The sequence below is a fragment of the Schistocerca serialis genome, chromosome 4 (genome assembly GCF_023864345.2).
Source record: "Schistocerca serialis cubense isolate TAMUIC-IGC-003099 chromosome 4, iqSchSeri2.2, whole genome shotgun sequence".
NCBI classification, from domain to species: domain Eukaryota; kingdom Metazoa; phylum Arthropoda; class Insecta; order Orthoptera; family Acrididae; genus Schistocerca; species Schistocerca serialis.
In genome coordinates this window covers 758,613,427-758,632,972 of record NC_064641.1, presented here as the reverse complement: position 1 = coordinate 758,632,972, position 19,546 = coordinate 758,613,427, and the positions used below count along the sequence as shown (strand labels likewise).

The 19,546-nt window shown below is 37.2% G+C and overlaps 1 protein-coding gene across 1 annotated transcript in view; it reads left to right on the top strand.

Annotated features, from left to right (window-relative positions):
* The first annotated feature begins 7,316 nt into the window (after positions 1–7,316).
* LOC126473306 (uncharacterized) overlaps positions 7,317–19,546 on the top strand; it is a 58,698-nt gene continuing 46,468 nt past the window's right edge. Inside the window, exons 1-4 of the mRNA XM_050100281.1 lie at positions 7,317–7,373; positions 7,474–7,563; positions 19,018–19,245; positions 19,331–19,456. Coding sequence (XP_049956238.1) covers positions 7,562–7,563; positions 19,018–19,245; positions 19,331–19,456 — 356 coding nt within the window. The 5' untranslated portion in view covers positions 7,317–7,373; positions 7,474–7,561. The remainder of the gene's footprint in view (positions 7,374–7,473; positions 7,564–19,017; positions 19,246–19,330; positions 19,457–19,546) is intronic.

The following is a 19,546-nucleotide window of genomic DNA, read 5'->3' as shown; positions in this document are numbered from 1 at the left end:
AAATTAAAGACGTCGGCCGTGCGATGTGGCCAGGCACCATCTTGCATAAACCACGAGGTGCTCGCAGTGTCGTCTAAGGCAGTTTGTACCGCGACAAATTCACGAAGAATGTCCAGATAGCGTGATGCAGTAATCGTTTCGGATCTGAAAAATGGGCCAATGATTCCTTTGGAAGAAATGGCGGCCCAGACCAGTACTTTTTGAGGATGCAGGGACGATGGGACTGCAACATGGGGCTTTTCGGTTCCCCATATGCGCCAGTTCTGTTTATTGACGAAGCCGTCCAGGTAAAAATAAGCTTCGTCAATAAACCAAATGCTGCCCACATGCATATCGCCATCATCAATCCTGTGCACTATATCGTTAGCGAATGTCTCTCGTGCAGCAATGGTAGCGGCGCTGAGGAGTTGCCGCATTTGAATTTTGTATGGATAGAGGTGTAAACTCTGGCGCATGAGACGATACGTGGACGTTGGCGTCATTTGGACCGCAGCTGCAACATGGCGAACGGAAACCCGAGGCCGCTGTTGGATCACCTGCTGCACTAGCTGCGCGTTGCCCTCTGTGGTTGCCGTACACGGTCGCCCTACCTTTCCAGCATGTTCATCCGTCGCGTTCCCAGTCCGTTGAAATTTTTCAAACAGATCCTTTATTGTATCGCTTTTCGGTCCTTTGGTTACATTAAACCTCCGTTGAAAACTTCGTCTTGCTGCAACAACACTGTGTTCTAGGCGGTGGAATTCCAACACCAGAAAAATCCTCTGTTCTAAGGAATAAACCATGTTGTCTACAGCACACTTGCACATTGTGAACAGCACACGCTTACAGCAGAAAGACGACGTACAGAATGGCGCACCCACAGACTGCGTTGTCTTCTATATGTTTCACATCACTTACAGCGCCATCTGTTGTTGAAAATTGTAACTACTGTAATTTCGAAAGTTTGTCCGCCTGAAAATGTACTGTTGTCCCTAGCATATTGCAACAAATGGTGTATTTCTATCGCTGCTCGTTTAAATTTTATTGCCGTTTCAAATATACTGGTCATTTTCGAAACACCCTGTATCTAGAAGATTAGTGAAGACCATTCTTCACGTAGACAATCAAACTACCACACAAATGTTAGGTGAAGGAAACATACAGATGTTAGATTAGATTAGATTAATTCTAGTTCCATGGATCATGAATACGATATTTCGTAATGATGTGGATCGAGTCGAATTTTCTAATACATGACATAATTAGGTTAATTTAACAACATACTTAAGTTAATACAACAACTTTATTTTTTGTGTTTTTTGTTTTTCTTTATTTTTTATTTTTATTTTTTTTATTTTTTAAATATTTTTTTTCTTTATTTATATCTAAAAATTCCTCTATGGAGTAGGAGTTGTCATTCAGAAATTATTTTAATTTCTTCTTAAATACTTGTTGGTTATCTGTCAGACTTTTGATACTATTTGGTAAGTGACCAAAGACTTTAGTGCCAGTATAATTCACCCCTTTCTGTGTCAAAGTTACATTTAATCTTGAATAGTGAAGATCATCCTTTCTCCTAGTATTGTAGTTATGCACACTGCTATTACTTTTGAATTGGGTTTGGTTGTTAATAACAAATTTCATAAGAGAGTATATATACTGAGAAGCTACTATGAATATCCCTAGATCCTTAAATAAATGTCTGCAGGATGATCTTGGGTGGACTCCAGCTATTATTCTGATTACACGCTTTTGTGCAATAAATACTTTATTCCTCAGTGATGAATTCCCCCAAAATATGATGCCATATGAAAGCAATGAGTGAAAATAGGCGTAGTAAGCTAATTTACTAAGATGTTTATCACCAAAATTTGCAATGACCCTTATTGCATAAGTAGCTGAACTCAAACGTTTCAGCAAACCATCAATGTGTTTCTTCCGATTTAATCTCTCATCAATGGACACACCTAAAAATTTGGAATATTCTACCTTAGCTATATGCTTCTGATTAAGGTCTATATTTATTAATGGCGTCATACCATTCCCTGTACGGAACTGTATGTACAAAATTCTATTATGTTAGTAACAACACAGAGAAGATCTGTGAGGTGAAGTAGTGTACTGCAAAAGGACAGTTGACAAACATACTCACCAATGCAGAATTGGTTTCTTTTGCAGATGACACTTCTATTGTAGGAAATTCAAGTTAATATACATCAACAGAAGAAATGGTAAACAAGATTCTTAAAAGTACCGTTGACTGATTTGCTGTGAGTGATCTAACATCAACTTTAAAAAGGCACAACATATTCAGTTCTGCACATCTAGGGACTACACCAATAATAAATGTAACTCATGGTGAGGAAATAAGAAATTGGGTGGAAACATTAAAATTCTTAGATGACGAAATTGATTAAAATTTAACATCTTTAATTCCTAAAACAACTTAATTCAGTCACATTTACACTTACAAGCATTTCGAATCTTGGAGGGAGAAAATCAGTTAGCTGATATATTTTGCATTTTTTTATTCTATAATGTCGTATGAAATAATACACTGCAGTACCTCACCTTTGAGAAAGAACGTCTTCATTTCTCAAAAACATGCTGTAAGAATAATATGTAGTGTTCGTCCACCATCATCTTGCAGAAACCTGTTCAAGGAGTTGGGCATTCTGACTACTGCTTCACAATTTATTTATTCCCATATGAAGTTTGTTATAATTAATTCTGTGTAGTTCAAAAATAATAATGATGTACATAATTACAATACCAAAAGTAAAAATGATATCCATTACTTCACATTATAGTTGTCTTTAGCACATTGATAACTTGCCCAGTAATATAAAATTTCTGATCACTTTCTTAAAATATGAAAACAAACTGCTAAAGTTTCTCATTGACAACTGCTTTTATTCTATATCATATAGAACAATTTCTATTATTGTAATGTGCAAAAGGTTGTGGGTAGGAATTACTAACTCATATGTTTATATTTAATATCAATAATAATAAATCAGATAAAACCTTGCAAATGTTCAGTGTGTGTCCATATTTACAGGTGAATGTAAAACAAGTTTCAAATCAAAAATTTTTCGGGCGTTGTCAACACCATTGACACACTTGGAGAAATACCTGCACACTTTGCTGTCTTGAAAATAAAAGGAAAAGTAATAATGCTAGTAGTAATATAATGAGAAAAAATAAAAGGGAAAAGCAGAAATAAAAGAATATACTGGGAGCAAAGAAAAAATTTTGTACGTTTGTATCCTCTTTTATTGTAATTTAAGTGCATTTTTATCCCTCTACGACCCTACCATAGTGTACACATTTTGAAACTTGTTCTTTGATCATGATCTTCGACTTTTGCTTGCAGCTTGACTGATCAACACTTGTGTGTTAACCTGCCAGCTTTTATGCCAAAGCAGTAGTGCTGTGGAATTACTGGTTACATTTTTTTAGATATTTCAAATATTTTCTGTTTGTTTGACCTGGTGTTATGGCATTAATTATCATTTTCAAACTATCTCATGTCAGCAATGTCATATACTATTCTGGTTAAAAAGCATATATGACATGTGAAGTGTCACAATAGATACTCTTTGTAACTACATTTAATTTTTCTGATTAATAATTCTCATGAAAATGTAATTTGCGTTGACATTCACAGCTTTTATTTTGCTTCGATTTTTGTGCTAGCACTGTGAAGATGGTCTGTGATCACAACCAGTAGCGGATAAATATATTGTAAGACAGCAAAATATGTGTCATGCATTTCTCCAGATCATTTCACATCATTACCATTTATCATGCAAATTATTCTTGGGACACGAATCTAGCTAACTAACTAATTTCAAAGTCTGACAACTTTAGGACGGCTATTATGCAAACAATTGCCACAACTTCGTTTTAAAAGTATGTTAGGTAAGAACTGATTACTGAGTAACTAAACATGTAAAACTTATGACTTAGATTTACTGAAAAGAACATTGAAAGTGTTGAAGAACTGGTAAAATACAAATTTCCTGTATGTTTTCTTAAAGTCTGCATTCAGAACAAAAACTAGACAGCAAGTTATCTGAGAGTATGAATAAAACATGTCTGCGTTGTACAAAGTTGATAGTAAAATAACTTATATAGTTTAATCACTGTGTATATTATATTCGAAATAAAGTGAAGAATGAAAATCAAATACGCAACAGTTTATGGATACAGGATCTAAGAATAAAAATGGTTAACACGGATAACATGAATAACGATATATGAGTCGTAAGAACAATCTAAAAACAATAACAACAAAGAGAAGCACTTAAATATGTCTCAAGGAAATATTGTTTAACATGCAAGATAGATGTGATACTTGTTCTTATGCAAGATTTAATGAAGTCTTACTAGTTGTTATCTTTGTTTTTCAGTTTCATAAATTTTTGTAAATTCTTGTTTACATTCCAATGTATGTTGAAAGTGTTGTAGAAGTGGTAAAGGATGGTGTTTGCTACACATTTTTTAAAGGCTGGCAACCAGAACAAAAAAATTAATGTGAATTTTCTGAACATGTATATAAAATGTATCTATGGTGTGTGTTGTATGAAGTTGGTAATAAATTAACTTATATAGTTTAATCAGTGTGTATCTTACAGTTCTCAAAAAAAAGAGAACACTGTAAAGCAAAGACACAACAATGCATAACATGTTAGATTTAACAAATAAATTAATCTTTCATATTGTAAAGTGTTTATTAATAGTTCAATCAAAGATGGTTCTCTCTTCTTGCAATATAAAAAGTTGCAGAGCCTTCCAGTTTCTGTCGTTTTAGCCTTCAAATTTAGTTTTTTTATTCTATTTGAGATAAAGAAAATAATGGAATCAGTCACCAATAATTGAAATTTATATTCTAAGATTCAACTTCAAAAATTTCTTCCTGATCTACAGTTTATGTATTTCCAGAACATTTACTAGTAGAATTCTTAGATGCGCAGTTATTGAATTACATGTAAAAATTTTATGTTGTCAAAAGACAACTACTTCCTTTGATATTCAGACCGTAATCAAACCATTTCATGACTTAATTACATAGTACAGTTACAATGTTTTTACTTTTTGTTTGATTATTACACTAAAAAGCAATAATGCTCCGCACAGTGCAACACCCATCTTCTCATTGTTGGTTGCTATTGGCTAATACGCTGTGATCACGGTCACACCAAAATTCTAAGTATGTTGAGAAATATTATTCTGTGTTGGCTAGATCCTCTTAACTTCAAATGGAACAGAGAACAAAATAATTTTGATTGAATAAATTGTCAAATATCTGATGTACCTAAATTGAAATATAAATATTTAAATGATTCTTTCAGGGAGTAAAAACAATAGTGTTATAGCAGCATTTGTAACATTGCAGCTTCACATTCCTATTCATAGGTAATAATTTCAGATTACATTCCTATAGATATTAATAGTCAAAATCTTGTGTAAAATATATTTATTAAAGCTCCAGCCACTTTGAAAAAAATTCCAGTATACAGTGATATGTGCCAAAACTTAACTAACTCCTCCCGAACAGGCCATGAAGGCCCAACGATACCCACCGGCCGCCATGTCATCCTTAGACCATAGGCGTCACTGGATGCAGATATGGAGGATTATGTTGGCAGTACACCGCTCTCCTGGCCATATGTCAGTTTCCAAGACCAGAGCTGCTACTTCTTAATCTAGTAGCTCCTCAGTTTGCCTCACAAGGGCTGAGTGCAAACCTGCTTGCCAACAGCACTCGGCAGACCGGATGGTCACCCATCCAGGTACAAGCCCAACCCAACAGCGCTTAACTTCTGTAATCTGAGAGGAACCGGTGTTGCCACTGCTGCGAGGCCAACACTTAACTAAGGAGGAGCAAAAGCAAAGACATTAGGAATGCTGCACATCCAAATTAAAATAAACAGAATCCAGCACATGTAACTTATGTTATTAAAGCATGACTTAGAAGGAAATAGACGCTGCACAAGTGTAAAAGAAGAATTTAACAAAAATGTTTTAACTGAAAGAGAAAAACTACTGTTACACAAGTAACATAGTGTGAAAAGTAAGAACCAATTTTTCAAGATATGTTCTTGTTCTGTGACAGTACACTAAACGTTGTTGACAATGGACAAGATATGACGATATGATCACAGAGAAGGATTATAAATACAAGTTGGAGATTTTGACAGAAGAAAACAAAACCTTTGGTTATATTTTTATGCAAAATACCTTAAAAGATATGTCTGAAGGAAAAATTCGGTGGAAAGGCAGAAAGAACATGGCGCTGCGTAGCGGATCTAAAGGATCTACGAATTACGAAACGAAAGACAGACGCAGCGATCAAAATGCAGTCGAAAAAAACTTTATTCGCACAGCCAAAGTGAGCGCGCATGGGAAGAGTAGGTTAACTACCAAACAGATGAAGTCAGCCTTCCCCCTAACAACGTCAACACTTGCTTCTCTACAATCGTTGAGAGTGTCATCCATTCTGTTTTCTATGAAGGGTATCACTTGAAATGAATTACGGAACAACATGAAGTTCTGTTCCCTTCTGTGTCATCCAGTGGTAATCGACATTTATACAAAGGAAGTGAATAAAAGAAAGCAATAAATTAATCTTAAAGCCTGCACTGGGCTTGAATAAGCACATAAATAGGTTAAACAACTTTCATTAAAAATACAGTTCTTTAACAATGAATAATTCAGCTTTATTGGTGGAAAAATATAGTTTCTTATATGATCGGACATTCAGAAGGAAAACTTAGGAAAAAATAAAAGTACGTTACGTTCAGTCTTACAAAGGTTGTTTGACATGTAGGTTTTGTATGGCCTATTAATTTTTCGGTCAAACTAAAGCTAAAGTTTTTAAATGTTTGGTCGACAATTTTGTAGTCTTTCAGTTCTCAGCAGTGTCGAATATTTACCTTAACCTTCATCAAGAACAGTCGTTCTAAAGTTTGCTTTGGGCATTAAGAAACTCCATATCATTACTTATTCCTTAATAATGTACATACTGATTTTGTGAATCACGTTTCGTGGCTTATAACCTCACTTTCGATGTTCAGTAAAGGGTGCAGGGAAGAGACATTATGCTGACGTATCCTCTAGTTCCCTTCCATGTTGGAGCTCGAAATAAACGGATCTACTAAGCAATACACTTCTTTTGGGATATACAGCAGTAGACAATACATTATCACGAATACTTTTATGAGGAAAACACAAATTTGTTATTGCTGAATTTCTTTAAAAAAAAATGTTTAGCTCAATACCTTTTACGCTGCTGATGTGGCAAATAATATCTTTGGCGTGCGAGAAACCATTTTGTTGATGCAACCTTGATCTCTTCCGGTTCTTCCTGTCATTGTGCGGCTTTGATAGTAAGTTGTCGTTAAGAATTTGTTGGTTTTTGTTGGATTTAATTGCCGTGTTTTGCTGTAAATGTGCTTCAGATACTTATATTTGTTTCTTTTTCTTTAGCAACCGCCGGGTTCCCAAGTTACTGAAGAAAAACCTAAAAAAAACTGATTTATAGCAACTGCTAACGGACGTGCTGTAGTAAGCTAAAATGTAAGTTACAATTTGGAAGTATGGCATTAGCCGCCTACCAGCTCAGTTCAAGAGAGGAACGTTATGAATGAGATGTTTTCACTGTGTAGCCGTAATGGTGGAGCTCTAGGAAACATGATCGAAGAGGCACATTGATTACCTCGAAATTCGTTTGGTTATGCTATGAATCTAATAAGGTTATAGAAAACAAAAAATATCCCTTGCTGTAACTATTGTTATTATCACAGTTTTAGTTTTGCAGAAAGTGTTTATACTGGAGTTCTATGTCTTGCTGTTTGAGGTATGAGGAAACTTCAGTTGACTACATCGTCGCCATTTATGATTGGCATAGCTCAGGTTATAGTCTTGGCTACGTCATACTTCCCGTAACTCTTTACCAATAAAGTTCATAAATTTGATGCGTGGATTTGCGGCCATTACTAAACTCGAACCTTCTATTTTACGTCACGGGAGAAAGCTGTAATTAATGAATGGCTGTTCGTAAACCACGCCAGATGAGTTGCGAGGAAGTTGCATAGTTTGCTTATTAGTTCGGTTGAAAGCAAATAAATAAAAACGTTTTCTTTTGGTGAAACATAATTTCACACTGTAAAATCGCAAGAGAATATCAATGCCGTTAGAAATCGGTGCAGTGTTAACATTGTTGCGTATGTTAGTAATAAACTTAACTGCTAAGAAGGCCTCATTTAGCTCATTGTGTACGTCACCAGTCATTACCGATATTACATTCCTTGTTCGTGGGAGCAGTGTATAAGATTATTGAACAAGTTACTTTGTTGTAAGTTGTGGCAATAGATGTACTACATATGCTTTGGCAGTTAGAAATGTTTGCTACTCCTTTGGTGAATTGAGACAGACCTTTCTTGATCAGTAAAAAATTACATTTGTTCTAAAGTTACTAGCTTGACTTCTTAGCGTGTTCACCCCCCCCCCCCCCCCTCGACACATCGTTACTGGTAACTATTATGAGGCCTGGAAATTGCTGTAAAATACACAGTAACATGACATTATTGTCTGGTACTTATATGTAGCCCATTTCTTGATACATAGGCATGTCATGTGCTATTACAACTTTTGGTAAAACTAAATCCTGATTTCCAGTTTAACTATCCCAGTATCTGTACTAAATACAACAATACCTGTAATGTGTCCTCTGCTTTACACCCAAAATAGACGTTGAGTGCCCATGTTTTAGAACATTTCTTGTGGGGGAAATGGGCATGGAGAATGTCTGTATAGGTGTGACATAGCACGTTCACTAAAAGTACATGTTGCTTAATCTGGATGTAGTTGCTCACTTCTTAACTTAATTCACTTATGAACTCAGTCTGTTGTACGCATGTAAACCAGCAAGTGGTACATGTTCATTTGTAATATTATGCAAGTAGTACAACTTGGCACTTTGTATGAGGATTGTTGGAAATGAGGATCGACAGCTCCTGCTTTGTGAGGCGAACAGATGTAAAACATTTACATGAGTTCCTATGAAATCTGAGCCAGTACTTCGAACTGACAATTGATTAATCGATTTTAGGTAAGGTTTTCACTGCACCAAAACAAATGAACTGCCCTTGAGCAAGCAATTGGTTTGATTACTTCTGAAGTGTTACACAGGTTTTGGAAGTCTTAAACCGTACATTTGGTTGATGATTCTGAACATTATTGTAACACTGTAAATTTGGTTAGTTAATCAGGAATGTAACCTCCAATGCTGAATCAGGCGTAACAGCAAGTCATATAGCTCTGGCTAAAAGTATTGAGCCTCGTGATACCACTTATCAACTTTGGCACAGTGTCTAATCAAAGTAATGGACTAAAACCATTCATGAAAATAGTGTTTGCCCTGGTAGCTGAGTGGTCAGCGCAACGGACTGTCGTGCCAAAGGGTCCTGGTACGATTCCTGGCTGGGTCGGAGATTTTCTCCACTCCGGGACTGGGTGTTTTGTAATCTCATCCTCAACAACACGCAAGTCGCCAAAGTGGCATCAACTCAAAATACTTGCACCAAACAAACGGTGTACCTGATGGGAGGCCCTATCCACACTACGTTTCCAATAAAACAGTGTGTGTGAAATATGCGTTATGACAGTTATAGTTATTTCCATGGACGATAAATAGTTTGGACAAGAAGAGAATAGAAGCTTTCGAAATGTGGTGCTACAGAAGAATGCTGAAGATTAGATGGGTAGATCACATAACTAATTAGGAAGTATTGAATAGGATTGGGAGAAGAGAAGTTTGTGGCACAACTTGACCAGAAGAAGGGATCGGTTGGTAGGACATGTTCTGAGGCATCAAGGGATCACCAATTTAGTATTGGAGGGCGGTGTGGAGGGTAAAAATTGTAGATGGAGACCAAGAGATGAATACACTAAGCAGATTCAGAAGGATGTAGGTTGCAGTAGGTACTGGGAGATAAAAAAGCTTGCACAGGATAGAGTAGCATGGAGAGCTGCATCAAACCACTCTCAGGACTGAAGACCACAACAACAACAGTTATTTCCATGGCAAAACATTTGTTCGATTTGTCAACTCTTAACCATATTTTCAGTGCCAACCAGTCTCTACCAGACCTTGGGCTATACTAGGGAGACCTGCATGTTGCCAGAACCTGCATTCTGAAAAATGAAGCAAAATAAATATGCCGATATCAGTAGGTTCTACCAGCTTCCAGCCTTGCAGTGAGATGCGTGAAAGTGAACTGTGTGTGTCAGCATAGGTGCATTCACTAACACTTGCAGTACCAGTGCATTTTCAGGAACTTGTATTGCCAAAGAGGGGGGGGGGGGGGGATACTTTATACCCTCCCTAAAATGAATTTTTAAAAGACATAATTTATTGATTGTTTTTACTTACATTAACAACATGTTTATTAAAGGAGTATTAATTTGCAGGTAGGGTATGGAACCTAACTGTATCATATAGCACACTAAATACCATCTCACTTTCAGTAATGCGTGCTATAATGGGGGATGTACTTTATGACCACCACAAAAAATATAAATGCACATTTTGTTGGTTATGTTGACTTTTACTTCCAAAATGTTTTAAAGGGGGTACAAATGTATAAGTAGGTCCTAGAGTTGAAAATGTGATACTCATTGTGAAGTCACATCTCTGCTACTAAGACTTACATTTTTGGATTAAGTTAACTGAAAAATTGAAAATGTTTGTGGACTCTGGTAGAAGAATTCATTAAACAATAATTTTTTCCAAAATTTTAAAATATTATGTCCCTGACAAGATAAAAATATTTTTAAAAAATGGGCACAAGATATCTCCCCCCCCCCCCCCCCCCCCCCCAGTGTTGTAGGAGTTAATAGCCATGAAAATGACGTCCGAGTGTAACAATTAAAACATTGAGTGTTGGTAGTTTACCAGAGGTACTAAGGGTTTCGAAAAGTTAAGATGTCCAATATTCCGTTTGAGTTTAAGGTATTCCTTAAAAGTTTCTCTTAGCTTTCCTAGAATTGTAAACAGCGATTATTGCAAACAATAGGGGGAAAAAAAACTAGGTGTAGATGTGAAATTCCGAACGTTTGGAAGCTAATCACAATTCTTACATCAAAACTAATAGTATATTGTGAACAGAAAGACCTAGTTTTCAGATAGTTTCTGGTGTTTTGTTGTCTTGCTGCAAGATGAACAGGGATATAATAAAGGCTGTGCTTGTCATTAACAGTGTGTTTAAATCTGATTTTGTTTTTATGAGGATTTGCTGAAAAGTAATGCCTCCAAATTTTTTTGTGAAAGCTCTTAAAGCTTTGTTAATAAAATATTACTTTTCAGCATGCCTTTGTATATCCCTTAGATCATTAGTAGTTTTATTGTAACAGTGCAACTACATCAAACTATTCACACTGGTAGGTATGGCAGGGCTGTTTTGTGGCATAGCAATAACATTTGTCCATTGCATAAATGTAGAGAATGATGTCATTTGTTGTTAATGATTTAAACAGTGCATGCCAAGGGAAACAAAAAATTGTATGCCAAAACATTCTGCTCTTGTTACATTACTACATGATACATCCTGCATTGCAGGTTGTTCATGACGTTGTTGGTAGAGTGCGCTGGCCTTCCCAGTAGCGGTAGCTTGTGCCTGCCTGGTATTGCATTCGGGAGCCAATCTGCCATTCACCATTAGATGTCAGTGGCATCGTTTTAACAGTGATGTGTGGCCCTAATTCATTTAGTTAACCAGTCTGTACAAAGGATGTGCAAATTATATACCTCAAACCTTCTTCGCAAAGCAATCTTATCTATTATTGAAAACCACATCAAAAGCTCTGCAGAAGTTCCTGAGATTCGCACGAACATTTGAACAGAAACTGTGGTGGGGGACTTCAATTTGTATATTGATATAATACAAATGAAACACGGCTGATTCTGCGGTCATGGAGAATGTAGCCCTTTCATACTTAAGGGGTTTGTATAATTTCAAAAAAATGCAATGAAAGTGATTGTGTGCCCGTTTATTCAGGACTGACAGTATAAGCAGTAAGAATGGTTCCAGCAAGTAAATTAATGTTAATAGTTTGCAGACAATTTTTTTTTTTAGGGGAATGGGGATTTGGAGTAGTATACTGGGTTGAGAGACACCATAAGTCTGCTGTGACCTGTGACGTAGTTGTGATGTGTGGTGTGATATCGAGATATGGTGTGCTTGTTTTGGAATGGAATTGAAATCTTCTTGTAGAGGACACAGTGATGAAGAGATGGTATGCTCTATAAGAGTTTTAATTATGTGGTAGCAATGTTTGTGAGCTATGTTGTTGTCATTTATTGTGCTAAATCGTCATGGTGTGGAGTGTACGAAATTACCAGGTGACCCAAAGCAATACACTGTGCAGAATGTTGGCATGTAAAACAATTTGTAAAATTTAAACTGTATGTTAAGGTTCCCATGTAACAACTAAGTGGATCAATGATTTTAATTAAATCCTGGGTTATTCATAAACAATGATCCAACTACCGTCTCCCATGATTTAACTAAACATATTTATCCAACTATCCTCTCATGTTTTAATTAAAACATGAGGAAAGAGTGGTTGTTTGAGTGCCTCTGTGCGTGCAGTAATTATTCTAATCTTCTCACAATCCCTATGTGAGTGATATGTAGGGGGATGTTTTATATTCCTAGAATGATCATTCGGTTCTTGAAACTTGGTTAATAGACTTTCTTGGGATAGTTTACGTCTATTTTAAAGTCTTCCAGTTCAGTTCTTACAGTATTTCTGTGCCCCTCTTCCATGGATTCAACAAATCTGTGACCATTTGTGCCACACTTCTCTGTATACGTCCAATATCTCCTGTTAGTCCTATCTGGTATGGGTACCACATACCTGAGCAGTATTTTAGGATCGGTCGCATGAGTGATTTGTAAGCAACCTCATTTGTAGATAGGTTGCACTTCCCCAATATTCTACAAATAAACTGAAGTCTTCGTCGTCATACCATTTCGTATCTGTACAAAATGTTAAAACCCAGGTATTTGTATGAGTTGGCTGCTTCCAGCTGTGACTCATTGATATTATGGTCATATGATACTACCCTTTTTCATTTTGTGAAGTGGTTAATTATACATTACTGAACATTTGAATCAAGTTGCCAATCTTTGCACCACTTTGAAATCTTATCAAGATCTGACTGAATATTTATGCAGCTTCTTTCGGACAGTACTTCATTATAGATAACTGCGAAAAATTTAGGTTGCTATTAATATTGTGTGCAAGGTCATAAATACGTGATGGCACACCCAAACTTACTTCTTCATCCAAGATAATATGGTGTCCTCCCTACCAAAAAGTCCTCAGTCCAGTCACAAATTTCACTTGATATCAGATGTGATCATACTTCTGTCAATAAGTAGTTGAAGTACTGAGCCCAATACTTTTCAGTAATCAAGAAATTTCTTTTATCCATAGCTTACAGTATGTCGTGTGAGACAAGTGTGCATTGGTTTTCACTTGATTAGTGTTTTTGGAATCCGTGCTGGTTTACCAGAAGGAGATGATCATTCTGTAGTAGACACTTAAATATGTTTTGAACGCAGAATGTGTTCAAGATTCTACAACAAATCTCCAACCTTCTTGTAGACTGTTGTGACCTGTGCTTTTTTTCCAACTACTGCGCTTGTTTTGTTAGAGGGATCTACAGTAATTATTGTTAGGAGAGGGGCAAACTTGGATGCAAATTCAGTGTAGAATGTGATAAGGATTCCATTAGGCTCTGGAGCTTTGTTCAGTTTTAATAGGTTCATCTGTTTCTTAACGCCACTGACACATACTTATTTCAATCATCCTTTCAGTGATACAAAGATTACATTGGATCAGTTCTCCTGGGTTTTCCTTTGTAATGGAATATTTGATAATAGAGTTCAGCATTTCTGCTTTTACTTTGCTATCACATCAGAATTCTTTGGGTTTTGTGGAAGTTCATTTGACAATATTCTGCTACAGTTGTCTTTGGAGACATTCTGTTGCTCTCTTGACAACCAAACTGATTTCATTCAGCACATCTCTTACATTCTGTTCCGTGCATTGTTTTATACGTATTGTGCATGTTTGTTTCTTTAGAAGTTTCTTTACAATGGCTCTATATCATGGGGGTCTCCCAATATGAACTGTTCTGTTGATCGGTTGGCCAAGCAGGCCACCACTTTGTCACCCCTGGAGCTGGGTCTCGTGGAAAGAGACCTCTGGTCAGCCCTATATCGCAAGGTCCGCGATGTCTGGCGCTCTGAATGGTCTGTCTTGTACACGCCAAATAAGCTCCCCATGGTAAAGTCATCCACGGCCGTATGGGAACTCATCCTTGAGGTGCACGCGTAGGGACTCAATTGTTCTCTGCCATCTCCGAATTGGACATACGCGGTTGACCCACAGCTATCTCCTTCACCGTGAGATCCACCCAAGTGTCGCTGTGATGCAGGGCTGACAGTGGTCCATCTCCTGATGGACTTCCCCCCCTTTTAGCCGCCTTGCGACAGTCCTGTAATTTACCAGCTGCACTTCCTTTAATTCTGGTTGACGATTCCTCTATAGCTGACTGTTTTACATTTTATCCGTGCAGCTGGGTTTTATCACTCACTCCAGTGTGGGCACTCTCGTATGATTTCTCAGGCTACATCCACTCCAGCGACTTTTAATTGTGACGTGGATACCAAAATAGTGTCTTTCATGGTAACAAGTTGTGTTGGTACCTCTATCAACGCTTGCTAGCTCTAGTAACTATTTTCTCTGCTCCTTTTAAGTGTCCTCTATTTTGTGTTATTGCGGTGTTCATTTTAGCTCTGTACCCCATGGTGTTCCCTCCCTCTGGGTGCAGAAGTTACTCTTTTACTGTATAGGCCTTTTACAAGTATGACTGTTTGGAACAGGGGACTGATGACCTCGATGTTTAGCCCCCATCAAACCCCAAAACCAACCAATATGAACTGTTCTTCTGGGCACGTACATATTTAGTGCGTGGTCAGTTATTCTATTATACCTGAGCCATAGCTGCTCTACATGCTGCTGCCCTGTGCTGTAAGTTTCAAGCTCCTCATTGAGATACGACATGCTGATTTTTTATCTAGTTTACTGAACACCAACTAAAAATATTATGTAAGATATCTTGTGTCCTCCTAAAGTCACTCATTTCGACACCTTCCCCTACACTACAGCATCATCAGCAAACAATTGCAGATTTCTTCCCATCCTGTTCGCCAGATAATTAATGTATCTGGAAAATAATAGTGGTTCTATTGCATTTCCATGCGACACTCCTAATATACCCTTGTCTCTGATGAACACTCACCATCAAAGGCAACACATAGGGCTCTATTGCATAAAAGAAGTCTTTGAGCCACTCTCATATCAGAGAACCTATTCTGTATGCTCCTACCTTCGTTAAGTCCACAGTGGGGGACTGTGACAGATGCTTTCCTGAAGTCTTAGAAATATGGAATCTGCCTATGCCCTTCATCCGTGGTTCACTGTGGACTGTGAGGGAAGGGCAAGCTGAATTCCACACAAATGATTCTTTCAAAAACAGATCTGGTTCATGGACATAAGGTTTAGTTCTTGGTCCCAAGAAAATTTATTATATTTCAACAGAGAATATTTCCAAGGATTCTGCAGCTAACCAGTGTTAGGGATATTAACCTGTGGTTTTGTGGGTCTATTCTCTTATCCTTCTTAAGTACAGGATTTACTTGCACAGTTTTCTACTGCTTGGATCTTTGCACTAGGCGAGGGATTTGCGATAAATGCAAGCTAAGGAAGGGGCCAACATGAAATTTAGAACTTCATTGTTCACTTTGCTATCTTTAACTGCAACTCAAGAATGGTCAATGAGTGACTGGGTAGAAGCCTTAGACCCGCTTAGTGATTTTACATAAGACAGGATTTTCTGAGGTTCTTAGCCAGATTTGTTGCTAAGGGATGACAGTGGTAGTTGTATACTTCGCGCATTGATCTTATCATGGACGCGCGGATCTATTCTAACTTTTGTCTTTCATCCTTTGTGCGTTCTTTTGAATCGAGAGTGCAACAGCCTTTGCTTCCTCAGTGTTTTCCAACTTCATAGTTAAACCACGATGGGGTTGGACCCATACTGCTCCAGAGCATGATTTACAACTTGTTCAAACTTTGCCTGTAATTCCTTTATGGGTATCATACTGTAACTAATAGATGTCAGTTGATTGTCTTAAGTGAGATGCTAACAATCAGAGACACTCTTCTAGCCTTATTCACTGATTTATTAATTTAGCAATTATGGTTGCTGTGATGACATTAAGTGCCAGCAGTTCATGTAAATTGCTTAAGCACCTTTCTATTTGCAGTATAAAATATAGTATACAGTGATATTAAAACATGAAGTTAACAAAGTTGATACAGCCTGCAAGGTGAAGATGGCTTCTGAAGGACTACTACACCTTCATCCATTAGATGGCCATGCATGAGCAGATTTTAGTGACAGGCCTAGTTCAGCGTGAGTTTTTGGTGGGCTGGTGAGCTGATGTGCTACTGTGGCAGAACAATGTGCTCACATTGGCTGTCATGCAGTCTGAGAAACTATTTGGTAACATCTTTTTGTCAGTTATGCTTTACATATCAGCATCATGATAAAGCAGCTATTATTTTACAAATGCTCATAGTTATTGTGATGTTCACATGTAAGTAACACAGTGAAATTCGAAAAGTTTGCAATGAAAAATTGGGATGGCTATGAATAAGCATTTTGTGTATGTTAGACCGTGTGTTGCTGTATATGAAATGTAACTGAAGTATTGAATTTTTCTTCAGGCTTGATAGGTGATCTTTTATCTCCAGTCTCAGGAAAACAGATGTTAACGAGTGCACTCGTGTTTGTCCGTGTCAGCAGTAAGGCTAGACTGAAATACTATTGCTGTCACTCGTATCTCTCAAATGGTTTGAGATATTGAAACGAGGTCTTGCAAAATGATAGCATGTAGAGGAAAGTATTTTGCAATGGTAAACAGGCGGAACTTCATTATCTACTGTGGTATACTAGTAACTGCTGACCGATAACTGGTGAAATGTGAATTAGTATAGCTTTGCAACAAGATCAGTGAAAAAGGCACACTTTTATATTGATACCAAGAATTTGCTTTTTTATAAGCTTTTGACCTGTGATTTGTTCTCATTTCCTCATTTAATCAACTGTTCTATCACAGTTGCAACTGTATTAGGGTGTCAGGAAGGTAACATTGTATAAACACTTGGTTGTTGTGCCAAAAGAAGCAAATTTTTACACAGCAACCAGAGAAATGAGTGGTTTTCAAGTGAGAGTAAGTTTTAGTTGCTACAAGTATAGTAAAATAGTTGGACCAGTGACCACATTGAAAAATTTGTACAACTGTACTGCGAAATACCTTTTTTGTGGCAAATGATACATGAACATTAGTCAAACAAGAATGTAAATGTTAGAGCACACAAAGAGATGGTCAAACATTACTAGACAGTATTCCAACTATGGACCAGTGTTATATAAACTAACAGTAGTGCCAAACAAGGGTGGTTTTTTTTTGTAAGTGAAAGCCTACGACAATTCATGATGTGAGCAAAAATTGATGTAATATATCATGAGTAACATAATCATATTTTCTAACAAACAGTTTTCGGATGCAGTAAGCAAACTAGATCGTAAAAGTGTTTCATTACAGACTGCCAAAGACTTTTATTTTAATAAAGCAAAATGCATTTGTGACAAGTACACATTTTGTTGTAGTAGCAAAGATAGATTTGAAGTACCTTCAGTAATTCCAGAAATAATCCCAGAAAGATGTAGGTATCCTGAAAAAATGTGTGAAAGGAGGTTTGGGGAGGAGTTGTATAAATCAACACTGTAGTGAGTGCCAGTAAAATTTTGCTTGTGCTGTGATTATTATTATTGACTATTCCCACAATTTTATGTCCATTATTTTATGGGTATTATGAATTACTGTACTTTACAAAAGTTCAACCAGCCGGCTAATCTGTTTTCTTCCTAGTGTTGTCCATATTTTCTCTCGAAGATATGAACTACTTTCCAAGTGCGAAAATGTTCTGCAATAAAATGTTGTTGCATACTTCAGTCCGGAGACTGGTTTGATTCAGGTCTCCATGCTATCTTGTGCAAGCTTCATCTCTGAGTAACTACTGCAACCTACATCCTTGTGAATCTGCTTAGTGTATTCATCTCTTGATCTCCCTCTACGATATTTACCCTCCAGTACTAAATTGGTGATCTCTTGGTGCCTCAAGAACATGTCCTACCAACCAATCCCTTCTTCTAGTCAAGTTGTGCCACAAATTTCTCTTCTCCCCAATTCTATTCAATATCTCCTCATTAGTTATGTAATCTACCCACCTAATCTTCAGCATTCCTCTATAGCACCACATTTCAAAAGCTTCTGTTCTCCTCTTGTCTAAATTATTTATCATCCACGTTTCACTTCCATACATGGCCACACTCCATACGAATACTTTCAGAAACGACTTCCTGACACTTAAATCCATACTCGATGTTAACAAATTTCTCTTCTTCAGAAAGGCTTTCCTTGGCATTGCCAGTCTACGTTTTATATCCTCTCCACTTCTCTCAGCATCGCCCGATTTAATTCAACTACATTCCTTTATCCTTGTTTAAATGCCTATAAAATGCTTCATTGTACAACAGAGTTTGATGTGAGACACAGTTGCAACTGTCGAGCATGCATGGCAGTTCTGAGTCAGTGTCAGAGATTGCTGTGGTTCTGGCCTGTGGTGGAAATCTTATAGTGTGTGTGGCTAGTTATACAGCACCTTGTATGACTGTTGAAGATGCCTGTACCAAAAGCCGATGCCTAAAGAAGACATATCTTTAAATGATGATATATCAGTATAATTCCAGTCTCTTATTTTTTAGAATTGTATTGTTGGAAGCTTAATACTATATAAAAATGTGATCCTCTATTTTGATTTTATTAGGTACAGAGATCGAAGCAGGAATCGCGGCAGGCCAAGGTCCAATGATCGTGGTCCGAGGGGTGGAGGAGGAAGAGGATTTGGTGGTGGTGGTGGTGGAGGGGGATTTGGAGCAAGCAGTCTCAAAGGAAAGCAGCCTGGTGAAAGATTAAGACGGCCGCGATGGGACATGTCAGCACTACCGCCATTCAGGAAAGATTTTTATGTACCACATCCAAATGTGTTAAACAGGTTGGTTTTGGTCGTTGTCCATTATGTTGCTTGTACATGGGTGTATATAAAAGTTGACACTTTTTTCTCCTTCTGTTTTTTATAGAAGCCCTCAAGAAGTTGCACGGTACCGTGCAAGTAAGGAAATAACTGTGAAGGGAAATGCCGTTCCAGATCCAGCTTTAACTTTTGAAGAAGGAAATTTCCCAGATTATGTTATGAACGAAGTTAGGTGAGATAGTTATAGTTACAGTGCATACATCATAACAGTTTAAGGTATAGACAAGTTGTAATGGTTGATAAATGAATATGAACCAGCTTT